The following is a 12687-nucleotide window of genomic DNA, read 5'->3' on the forward strand; positions in this document are numbered from 1 at the left end:
CTACTATGTAACTTTTTAAGATCTTTTGGATTAATAAAAAAAAATTAAAATAATTATATAGACATTGTCCAATTGTCCATAGTTTAAATTAAAATACACAATTACACACAATTAAAATCAAAAACATCAGTCAAAAACGAAAGTCAAATTAAAAATAAAATATTAAATGCAAATTATTTTTTATTAAAAACTCAAATATACATAGTTTAAATAATGACCCCCACTACTCACTAGAAGACCTGGTATCGCGTAATCAAGTATAATTGAGGAATTTATTATTCTACTATTTCTGCTTGATTATTTATTTATTTTCGAGAAGCGTGCCTTTTCTCTTTTAACAATAAAAAAAAATAACTTGAAAAAAAAAAAACAAATTTAACTAAAACTAAAAGCAAAACAAATTTAACTTGAAAAAATCAAGTGGTTCCCGAGCCTATGAGCGGGAATCGAACCCGTGCCTCTTGGAATATACCCAATTGAAGAGCAATATTCTTAGCGGTCGGTAATAGAAACAGAAAAAACGTTAATAGAAACACACCTCGTCTATAGGTCGGTAATAGAAACAACTGCTTATTCAGATTAAATTGCTATTTATTAATTATTGTGTGATTGAATACTCATTGTTACTACTTGAATTCAAAGATTACTTCATCATTGTTATAAATAAATTAAAGTGTCTTTTCTATCACCACGTCTTATATCTAATTTTCTAACGTTTATCCGAAGTCAGCTTAAACTGGCGGTAATAGGCGCATTTACGTTAAGTAGGGACGTTGTTTCCGACTGTTTGCTGTATAATTCCAACCACTACTTATAATGCAAATAAAATAAATTCAAATTCAAATTGTAGCGTAGACCTTGACTTTTTGGATTGCTTTGAAAAACAAGCTAATTTTATTCATCAGTACATAAGACTAAACATGTTTTTTTGCAAAATATAATCTATTATAACGTCATAGATGCCACACTTGACGTGCCATTAATTACTTATCTGTTTTCAGCGAATTGTGGAGTTACAATCCCAGCCGGCGCAGGCGCAGTCGTTGGAGCTTTTGCAGTCCACCGCTCGGAGAAGGAGTGGGGCCCCGATGCCAATGAGTTCGACCCTGACCGGTTCCTGCCCGAGAGATCCGTCAACCGGCACCCAGCTGCCTTCCTGCCTTTCAGCTACGGATCTAGGAATTGTATTGGTAAGTATAAGCATCGCAGACATCTCAACCTCATAGAAAACTTGGGCACCGCCAAAATTGAAAGACACGGGTCTAAAATCTTATATTGGGAACCGCTAATTTCTTAATTAACAAAGTAAATATTCAAGTAAGGGATGAATTTTTAAATTTTATAGCTACGATAGCCAAATGGTGAAGGGTCGGACTAGCAGACTCGAATTCAGGGGAACGCGGGTTCGAGTCCCGCCACCGCTCGACTATTGTGGTGAACCCACTTGTAACACAAGCAAAAGTTTAGTACGAGGGGCTAACGGGAATATTAGTAATTTGTGCAATACCTACAAAAAATATAGTTGCATAAAAAAAAAGCTTTAACGGGTCGGGTAATCTAGTCTAAACTAAGCTTTCATGTAACGTGAAGTTACTTGGAATAATGGTGCCCAGCTATGGGTATAGTGGGCCACAGGCTACCCATTTCTGTCTCATTCTATCGCAACTCATGCGTTACGCCAAGTCCAAGATACACTCGATTCATTGTGCAAGTACCTACAAGTTTTTTACCTGTCAATGGGCACTATTAAGTAAAAGACAATGTTGCTTTATTAACCGAGAATTGTCTATTGTGATTTCAACAAGTCTTGAATTTTATTAGCCTGTCATCATTTTTATAGTATGGATTTAAATACATACTTACGTAAGTAAGTAGGCAGGTAAGGTGCGCTCTAAAGTCTTCGAGGGGTTTCTTTGTAACCCTGTCAAAGCAAATCACGTTTTCATTTTGAGCGAAATTTAACTTTCAAACGAGGAGTTTCAAGTAGGTATTCTTAAACTTAATATCAGCACTTACCTATAAATACTCCTATGTAATTGTGTATTCTCATTGCAGGGCGCAATTTCGGAATGCTGATAATGAAGAGTATCATCTCGTCAGTAGTGAGGTCTTACAAAATAGAAGCTAATACAATCGACCGCCTCAAGATTGAAATTCTTCTATTTCCGATCAACGGTCACATAATTAAAATTGAAAGAAGATGATGTTTTAGTACCTATTTTGTCTATAACAGGGTGAATTTGCAATCAGTATCCATTAGGAGGCCTGCCCACGCTACGTCTTCCAGCTCGTGGTCGCCACTCAAGAACTTTCCTGCCCCAGCGGCCATCAGCTCTTCGAGCTATGTGCCCCGCCCACTGCCACTTGATTTTAGCGATTCTGCGGGCTATGTCAGTCACTCTGGTTCTCCTACGGATCTCCTCATTTCTGATTCGATCACGCAGGGAAACTCCGAGCATAGCACGCTCCATCGCTCTTTGGGTGACCTTGAGCCTTCTTATGAGGCCCATAGTAAGCGACCACGTCTCAGAGCCATACACCATCACTGGCAACACACACTGGTCAAATACTTTTGTCTTGAGACACTGCGGTATTTCGGACGAGGTGGACCGACGATCTGGTAAAGGTCGCGGGAAGTACCTGGATGCAAGCGGCGCAGGACCGGTCTTTGTGGAAATCCTTGGGGGAGGCCTTTGTCCAGCAGTGGACGTCTTTCGGCTGAAACGAACGAACGAACGAACGAATCCATTAGAAGCGACTCAGAATCAGTAACTATTCGATTTACGTAAAGCCCGCCTAGACAAAACGCACTTTTTGATCGAATCGAAAATCGAATCCGTCAAAACTCCATACAAAAAAGGGGCTTTTCGGCCACTTTTCGACTGGTTTGCGATTATAATTTGCACTTTGTCTAGACCCAAAGAACATTTTTTTCTAATATCCGCTGCGCGCGGTTTCAAAATTGGAACAAAAGTGGATGATTTACTTCGTTCATAGAAAAATAGCTACACACAAGTAAATGCAAAGGTTAAAGACATAATGGTGTGCGAAACAATAATTATGTAATCCTAAACCTTTGAAACATAACCCACGAATTAGATTTTAAATATATTTTTTTGCAAAAAATACCACGTTAAAATATAATAACTTTAATCTATAGAGCTTATTAAAAAATTTGGATACTCATTACAAAATTACCCTGTATTTATTAATTGTCTAACTAACTATTTTGTAGGAAAATAAAATTATAGTCAGATTATTTTATGAAACTTCGTTATAATGTGAGCAGAGAGATCGTCACCGTCGTGGCAGAATTAAATAACTGACAAAACCAAAGTTGCGAGATATTCACGTTTTTGTATTTTTTTTCGTTAAAAATGGCGATAACTTTTAAAGGTAAAAATATTTTACTCGGTCTTTTGATATTTTATACAGCAAATTTACCTTTATTAATTCAATATTCTTCGATGATGTTACTTTGTATTATTTTAAATAAAAAAATAAAAATGTAATTATTTAGTTTTGCCACAACCGTATTTTACAAAAAAGTTGCAGTTATTTAGTTTTTGTATGTCACTTATTTAGTTTTACCACAACCAAGGTATTACACTAACGAATATTTCCATTGAATAAGTACACTTGTTTAATTTTGCCACACTTTTATTGACCTAAATGTTGATTTATTCATTTAATTTTATTTATTTAGTCAATGCAATTTTAGTCAAAATCTGTAAAATTGTTAAATAATACTAGAATATACCTACCTATTTAATACTTATAAATGTTTAACAAATTGGTATGGTAACCATAAACATCAGATTCCTATAACATTGAAATACAATTGAAAGAACCAACATCGAAATGAAAATCAAAATTAAAATAATCCAAAAACAATAAAACTGTCATAGGGATCTCTCCCTAGGGATTCATAGGGATTCATAGGGATCCCTTACCCTCAACGTCATGGCAGAACGACATTCAATGTCTCTGCAGATCTCCGTTGACGCTAAGGCACATCGGCAGCTTAATAGACAGATATGGAAGTCCTTCCGACATGATGTTCGCAACTTTAATACAAATAGTATTAAAGAGACGATAGAGCGGAACCAAGGCTCCAAAGTGTTCGCAAGAGACTACTCTATTGGGCGAAGCTAGCTGACAAAGCTGAAGACTGCGGAAGGTAGTGTAACGTCAACAAAAGCCGAGGTTCTGGGTGGGATTGAAAAGTTTTATGGACAGCTATATACCTCGACGAAGATATTGTGGATATCAGCATTATCAGCCTATACGAGATTAGGATGGCTATCAAACACCTAAAGAACAACAAGGCAACGGGGGATGACGGAATAACCTCGGAGCTTCTGAACGCGGGTGGAACATCGATTTTAAAGTCAAGTCCTTCAGAGACTATTTAACTTCGTCTTACTCCAGGGAACAACGCCAGAGGCATGGAACAGAAGCGTGGTGGTACTCTTTTTCAAGAAAGGGGATAAAACCTTGCTGAAGAATTACTGACCAATCTCGCTTCTGAGTCATGTCTACAAGCTGTTTTCGAAAGTTATCACGAATGATCTCGCGCGTAGGGTCGATGACTTCCAGCCTCCCGAACAAGCCGGTTTCTGAAAAGTATCGGTACATATCGAGGTGCTGAAGTGCTTGTACACGCCACCATGTTGGTCCGAGTACAGGAGTGGAGTACGAGGGCGATTCCTATGCAGCGAGGCATGAGAGAGATGTTATATCTCCGGATCTCCGAAACTATTCACTGCTGCATTGGAAGACGCTTTCAAACTCCTATTGTCCGATATTGTGTGGTCATGGCAAAGTCATTGGAAGACATCGGCATAATGCTCGAAGACCTTAATCACCCAAAAGGTAGGCCTTCGGGTGAACAACATGGAAAAACGAAGCTTTTGTCGAATGTCTATGTTGCGTCCTACCCAGTTTCGGTTAGGAGCTCGAATCTCGAGATTGTTGACAAGTATGTCTACCTCGGACAAACGTTTCAGCTAGGTCTCTACCTAGCTGAAACGGTCTGAAAGAGGTCGAATCCTACTCGGCTGGGCAGCGTTCGGGAAACTACACAACATCCTTTCATCCAAAATATCTCGGTGCCTAAAGACGAAAATCTACAATCTGTATGTGTTACCACTGATGATATACGGCTCGGGAACGCGGCCTCTAACTATAGGCCTTATAAATAAGCTCAAAGTTGCACAGCGTGCGTTTTGAAGAGGGCTATGCTCGGTTTTTCTGTACAAGAGACAAGGCACATAGTACGCAGAACTGACAGACGATGGGGCAGCAAGGTTCTGGAGTGGAGGGCACGTACCGGAAAGCACAACGTGGACTTCATAAAGGTAGCAAGAAAGCACTGGATGCAGACCGCTACCAGCCGGTCATATTGGAAATCATTGGGGGAGACCTATGTTCGACAGTGGACGTCCTATATGGCTGAAATAATGATGATGATGAAGGTAACTATCCAGATTCAACATCTGAGTAATGAACATTGAAATTAAAAGTAACATTTTAAGTAAAATAATCAAAAATGAAATAAATCAAAAACACAATTGTACGAGTATTTTGAAGCAATGTTTCGGATCGAGTTGTGGCAGAATTAAATAAAGTCACTTATTGACTTTCTTAGTACAAGTATTTTGAAGCAATGTTTCGGAGTGAGTTGTGGCAGAATTAAATAAAGTCACTTATTCAGTTTTGCCACGTAAATTCTACAACAAACAGAGTTGTAATTTATGGTCTATAGTTTCACTAAACTGAAGATATCTTTGGAAATATCATAGATATTGCTACGAGAGTAAGACCAAAATATAGGTAACACTTTCTACTATACAAAAAGTGGAAAAAGTGGTTTTTGCCAAAAGTGTCAGTTATTTAATTCTGCCACGACGGTGACGAGATAGGATCGGACTGTTTTATTTTGTTAAGTTGTGAGTTTCGGACCGATTAAAAGTATTGCCAAACTAAAAAACAGTGTGCACAGCAGTTTATTTTGAATTAATATTTTGAGTGAGATATTATTTTATCATCAACAAACAATTACTAGAGTATAATTAAGTTAAAAATATTGAAATAAAAAGATTGAGAAAACGAAATGGTTTTAAAATTTTAAAATTAATTAATCATGTCTATTAATTTTCAAGTATAAGAAACACATTTAAATAAAATTGGAGATGAAATCGAATACTTATTTTATTTTATGTGCAATATCCATAAAATATAAAAAAAAAAAAATATAAATCCTATATTGAGTATCCTATCCTACTAAAATATAAATGCGAAAGTTTGGATGTCTGGATGTTTGTTAGTCTTTCACGCAAAAACTACTGAACTGATTTTGATGAAACTACAGTATTGTTGTTTATAACTCAGAATAACATATAGGCTATTATTTATGACGATCTGTGACAAACTAAATTTTACGTGGGTGAAGCCGCGGGCAAAAGCTAGTTATTAAAATTATGAACGATAAATTCAAAATTCAATTATAAAATAATCAGCAATCGCTAATAAACAGTTGTATTAATATCCCATTGCATGTATCTGGTAACATTTTTTAGTTTGTCAATTTTAAAGTTCAAAACTGTGTAAAGAAGAAGCCACAGTTATGGAAGAAGCAAACTGGAAGCAAACATTTTATTTTAACGACATGAAAGAATATATTGACAACTTACAAGTATTCGGCCAATGGTACAAATTTCCAGGCCAGGAAGGAATTAAAAAAAAAAAAATGTCAATGTCAGTTTAACGTCATCTGGCCCTGTCAGAGGTGTGTCACTGTCACAATCACAATTTTTTGGAATTTAATGGGCACTCGAAGCAGCAAAATCGTTCAAACCACAAAAATGGCGAGTTCCGGAGACGTTCAGCAATTCATCAAAACAGTTATTAGTCAAGACAAGGTGGTCATCTTTTCGAAATCCTACTGCCCTTACTGTAAACTGGCTAAAGATGTGAGTATTTACTGAGTTATTGATTTGTGAGCAGGATGAAAGAGCTAAGTTTTTCTTAATAGTAAAATGAGTCACTTTTGTTAGTCATTGCTAAATGGGAATCTTTCTAGCTCCATCTAGATCATTCTGGCTTCATGTTATGGTGGTGTAACATTTCCAGGTATTCGGCAAGGTCAAACAACCAATCAAAGTTTACGAACTTGACGAGCGTAATGACGGAGACGCCATCCAGGATAACCTGGCGCAAATAACCGGATTTAGAACCGTAAGTAACCTCAAACAAGTCCTCAACATCATATTTATCTAATCTATTCATGTTAGAAGGTATATTCAAAGGTTTATTGCTCTTGTGATTGTTAGATAAATATAGTTTGAACGTCCAAAAGTCACTATCGTCACATAAATCTCACCAATTTGTATTTGATAAGAGTAATAGATACCAATAACATAACTGTGCAAAGTACAAACATAATGTTTACTTGATAAAATGATCCCAAACATAGAATTGATCAATTTATTATAATCTATTCCAATCTCTCGCAAGTCACGCATGACATTTATATTGTTCATAACACTTGTCAATTTCTCTATTTGGAATTCATTCATTATTATTAGTCCCGCATCATATCATTTTAATTTATGTTTTTTACACAAATTCGCCTGAACCTCAATTTTATTACCACTATTATTTGTTTCTAGGTTTACATGTTTGGCCATACTTTGTTGCCATTTTAAAAACTAATTGAAATAAATAAAAATATCTTTAACCTTGTGTAATGGTTGGACAATGTGGCATGTTATTTTGGTACATGATAAAATGTTACCACAAATTCACCACAGACTGATATGAACTTTATATTATTGCTGTGAAACTAGACGATACCTACCTAATTGTTTGCATAACTGATAATGTGTAAAATCATCTTTATCTAGTTTTTGTTTTGTGGTTATTTCATTGTTATCCCCGAATCACTTAAAAACTGAACCGTGTTTTGTAGATAATGTGTTGTGCTCAGTTTAATTATATTTTTTTCTGTTATAGGTACCTCAAGTATTCATCAATGGGAACTGTGTAGGAGGTGGCTCGGATGTGAGCGCCTTACATAAATCTGGAAAACTAGAGCCTATGCTCATTGGTTAAAGTGTAATTTTAATTAATTTGAAACAATCCAGCCAAAAGCTTAAGATCGAGTAAAATATATCTCATGTTATACATTTATAAAATCTAAATAAATACTTTACCACTGTTTTTAGCATCAAGTACAATGAGTGCCCTATTTTTTGAGCAAAACAAAATAAATTTTAGTTCACTTGCTGGCTTCTTTGTTTCAAAACACAAAAAAAACGCAAAACATTTTTACTTAAAAAAATTGTAACACAAAGTACAGATAAATATTTCTACGTTATGTTTCCACAGCTATTGTTGTTAATATTTCTTCGATATTTTTAAAATAAAATATTACGTAAATTCTACTTTCTTTATAATTTCATTCAGCCTTATATCTTCTTTTTCTACCTAGTATGTAAGTAGTATAGTGATGTAATCATATAATTATTGTAAAATACCATTGTCATTTCCATTCTAATACATAATACATTAATTTTTGTAGCTTAATATTGTTCCACTAGAATTCATTAGATGATGATCTGGTGGGCCCAGGGAAAACTAAGTAAGTAGTTTGTAGAATATGAATATGAAATGAATTATTTCTTCTGTATTTTTCGTAATATTTTGACGTACTTACCAACTTTTGTAACAAACCGTAAACGTTTTTCCATACATTGACCATCACTAAAATGAAATCAATAAATATTTGCCCGGGATTTAAAATGAAAACATCACTAATACAAACTTGTGTAAACAGTAGCATACCCTTATCTAGTAGGTAGAGCCAATTACCGCACATTGTTTTATTAAAATTATGCAAATGCGCTGCTCTCGTCACCCCTTGAAAAGCGAGAGTGCCACAATCGGCCGAATTAATTCTAGAGATTCCTTCATAAATCCTTCACCTAAAGTCACTTGTCCCCACCCTAAACGCTTTATTACGCGCGCGGGATGAAAACATCAGGACCCTCTCAAGGCCACTACACGAGCGAATCCGGGCGGCAGTGTACGCTCGGCGTACGTAGATATTATGTTTCCTATGTCATTGATAAAAGCGTCGTTTTTGCGTAACGCGATAGCGAATTGCGACAATTAAATCCGGATAAGTGCGAGGGAGAGAGAGGATATCGGAGTCTACACCCTCGGTGCCCGGTGACGGCCGCCCTAGCGACTGCTTCGCGCGCCCACCGCTAGTCGGCGCTGCGAGCCCGCCCTAACACAACATGATATTATTTTATTTTATTTAGCACGGATTCATGTAAACAAACTGTATTTGTGAATTAAGTTGTGGTTACAAGTGGGTTTATTGTCGTGCTTAGTGCTCACTGTTGCTGTATGCGTTGAATTTAGGCTTTATTTTTGAGAAACATGTGATCGCAAGCGAAAGTGAGGGGACGTAAGGTGAGTTACGCTTACTTATAGCTATAATATAGATACGTGTGCGCGCCACGAGCCTAAATACTTCTCCCGTTATTGTTGATCACTACTTCTTCCTATCTTATTATTGATTAATGGCTGAGTATTTAGCCGTAATATGCTTGTCTACCTAAAAGTATATTTTTTTTCGTGAGTACATACATACAGGTAATTTTTATTTATGTATCGCCTAACTAAAGTAAATCGCATCATTATGTGCTTTTGATGAAATGAGGTCTAAAACGGATATTTTTTTCTCTTTACAAGTAGGTAGTCTTTCTCGGGGTTCCACATGTTTTTATGATGCAGAAATAGGTACATAGGTACTCGAGGAAACAGTAAGGGATAGTCGGAATATCCCCGGACTTAAGATTGGGCCTATAAGAATGTTAAGTTCTTTATCAATGATAGACTTTTGTACAGTAATCTCAATACCCCCTGACCTGGTCACCTATATAAATACAATCTTTACCTATTAATAATATAGGATATTAGGCATCTAGGTATCACCAGAAGTGTTGTCAGAGTAGTAAGTATACGTAGAACTTAAAAAAAAGAGCGCAAATTTATTTTGAGCAAAATTTTGTATTCCCAAAATCAGTGAGCGTAAGCTGTAGCCCCGGAACTGGATGGCGTGAAGGATGAGGCAAAGTACATGAATATTTATGATAAAACACGAAACGCGTCGCCGCTTCACGCTGATGTCAAATTTAACTTATACTAATTGCTCAAATTGAAAGGCAGGTGCCAGGTAACAGCCTGCCCATGTTTCTTAAGATGTCATCGCTTATACTTAATTAATATTTAAATTGCCTCTGAAATCATTAAATATTTGGATGCTGGTAATTAACTGTCGTAATTAGAAATTATTAAAATGTTGTACAAATTACAAGCAACTTGAAGGAACACTATAATATGTATAGAGTTTCACTCCATCACAGTAATACGTATTACTTTTAAATTAAATACAGTTTTCGATTCTACACATAATAGTCTATCAAATTTTACGCCATCATATTTTATAGTGCAACAATCTATTAACAAGTTTACCAGTGTGCAGTGCCAAATCCACAGTTTATTAAAACCGTACCGGAGCTTGAGTGATTCCGTAGCGATATAATCTCCAGCCCATCAGACTATCCATTTGGTTGCCAAAAAGCACTTGTTACAACTATATGTATAGCTACACATGATGCCACAGTGTACGTACGTACAGCTTGATATGCTGTGATCCGCATGTACTCGTACATTACGTAGCAGATTGTGGAACCGCCTCTGTGGTCTAGTGGTAAGACCACCTGCTTCAGACGCAGAGGTCCCGGGTTCGATTCCCAGTGGGGGCAGATTTTTCTGTTCGGTTTGGTTGGTGGTAGGGCTTGTTCTAAGTCCGCCTGGCTAGCTACCACCATCTTACCTAAGTCTGTCGCCATAACAACAATGTTTACAGCATTGTTGTGTTCCGGCAGTTAGAGGTAAGATAGCCAGTTCCTCCGTGTTTGAGGATTCCGGGTGAAGCTCGCTTCCACCTTCGGCCTGATCATCACTTACCATCAGGTGAGATACAGACCAAGAGCTTCCTCGTTGTGGATAAAAAAAAAAAAAAAAAAAAAACCAAGCCTACAACTACGACTGAATTTCGTAGTCCCTAGTTCAGTTTGTAGAGCGTAGGCTACTACGAAACTGCTACGTTTTCGGAATCGGATGTAAGTAGTAAAAATAATCATGAAAATTATTGATAGATAATAACACTATGAAAAAGTATTGAGCTTTTTGAAATAGGTTGTATAATATTCTGATCTTTTTTAAAACAAAGGCTTGTATTCGAACGGTAAATACCTACTTAATAGTAACATTTATAAATTACTTCTTTGACAGGACCGGTCTTTGTGGAAATCCTTGGGGGAGGCCTTTGTCCAGCAGTGGACGTCATTCGGCTGAAACAAACGAATAAATTACTTATCCATCTCCAGCAAATATTGTATTTATCCCCAAAATATTGCTTAGTTTATCAGCGTAAACAAAATACCTTTTGTTCTGGCCAATACAAAGAGCGTCAGCCGCCTATTGTTAGAGTTATTTGCTATTCCACCACTACATTATGATAATGAGCCAACTGTTTTCTATCAAAGTGACTTGTACATGAGATGTGACTTTCGGATGCGAAACATTTTCCTGTTGTTCGTGTTTCCTCATACTCGGTTTTCCAACTTTTGTAAGTGAATATTCTCGAGCCGAAATACGGTATGAGTTTGATGTTTTCATCACAAGCAATTCGAGAAACAAAGATTTCAGACAAAACTTTTTATTAGATTTTAATGTTGAAAGTTAGCTTAAAACGAGAGTGAGAAGAGGACTACAAAATCAACAAGCAACTTCAAAGGACACTGTCTTGAAACTCTATCAATGATCACAAACAAATCTACATAAGTTTGTGTCCGTAATATCCGATTACCTGGGCTAATATCTCACGATATTGTTATTAATCAGCAGTTTCAATTATCTTGATACACGTGCGGTAGGTAATAGGTAATTGATTTACAGATTTAAGGATAATAGCCGTAACAGAGCCTCACAGTAATCATTATCGATTTACCTATGGTTATAATAGCTTTCTTCTATAATTTTAGAATCATGGACCCATTGTTTTATGAAAAATATGTCAAAGCAATTTTACATCACATAATTTTAAAAAATCCCATAAATCTATCACACACTGATCCGAGTTTAAAACATCGTAACTGTGATTTTAAATCGTTTCGAGTTGGCACTGCTCAACTTCTCCGCGTCATAAACGTTCACTACAGGAGTTTTGCTGACAAATTCGTTGTTTATACGGGAGGCTTGGGGGTAGAAAGGGTGAAGGCGGGAATCGGGATAACCTGTCTCGATATAAACGTGGCGTTCGCCGCCCGCCCGGCAGAGCGGCTGCGGCTCTCGCGTCGACCGCCCCTGTCGAGCTGTTGGTGTCGCGCCGCGAAAGTTCGCAAACTTACTTCGTGTTTCGTACCTCGTCACCACAGTCGAAATTAGAACTGTCAAAAGTTCGCCGGTGTTACGCTAATGTAGCCTCGCTCTGTGAATCGCCCGGTAAGAATGTTTTGAACAAATATAACAGTCATCGGACTTTCCGTGCAGTCTGTTGGCATTTTTCAGGTTTTGTTTTTAAACAAATTAGTTCGTGAAGTGCTC

At 36.8% G+C, this 12687-nt stretch overlaps 2 protein-coding genes across 2 annotated transcripts in view; both read left to right on the plus strand.

Annotated features, from left to right (window-relative positions):
* The window catches only part of LOC114358836 (cytochrome P450 4C1), a 28770-nt gene extending 26478 nt beyond the window's left edge, over positions 1 to 2292 (plus strand). Inside the window, exons 11-12 of the mRNA XM_028312907.1 lie at positions 1002 to 1190; positions 2056 to 2292. Coding sequence (XP_028168708.1) covers positions 1002 to 1190; positions 2056 to 2204 — 338 coding nt within the window. The 3' untranslated portion in view covers positions 2205 to 2292. The remainder of the gene's footprint in view (positions 1 to 1001; positions 1191 to 2055) is intronic.
* Positions 2293 to 6769: 4477 nt separating this feature from the next.
* On the plus strand, positions 6770 to 8356 carry LOC114358837 (glutaredoxin-C4). Its single transcript, XM_028312908.1, has 3 exons — positions 6770 to 6974; positions 7135 to 7239; positions 8017 to 8356. Exons 1-3 carry the CDS (start codon positions 6828 to 6830, stop codon positions 8113 to 8115), a joined length of 351 nt encoding a protein of 116 aa, XP_028168709.1. The 5' UTR covers positions 6770 to 6827; the 3' UTR covers positions 8116 to 8356.
* The last annotated feature ends 4331 nt before the right edge of the window (positions 8357 to 12687 follow it).

This window comes from Ostrinia furnacalis, unplaced genomic scaffold (assembly GCF_004193835.3).
Source record: "Ostrinia furnacalis isolate ACB-3 unplaced genomic scaffold, ASM419383v2 OfSCF4122, whole genome shotgun sequence".
Taxonomy (NCBI): Eukaryota; Metazoa; Arthropoda; class Insecta; order Lepidoptera; family Crambidae; genus Ostrinia; species Ostrinia furnacalis.

Excerpts from the sequence above, each read along its gene's own strand:
- LOC114358837 (XM_028312908.1), top strand. The coding sequence starts at position 6,828 with ATGGGCACTCGAAGCAGCAAAATCGTTCAAACCACAAAAATGGCGAGT. Across the intron at positions 6,975-7,134 it reads ACTGTAAACTGGCTAAAGAT|GTATTCGGCAAGGTCAAACA; the intron begins GTGAGTATTTAC and ends TAACATTTCCAG. Across the intron at positions 7,240-8,016 it reads AAATAACCGGATTTAGAACC|GTACCTCAAGTATTCATCAA; the intron begins GTAAGTAACCTC and ends TTTCTGTTATAG.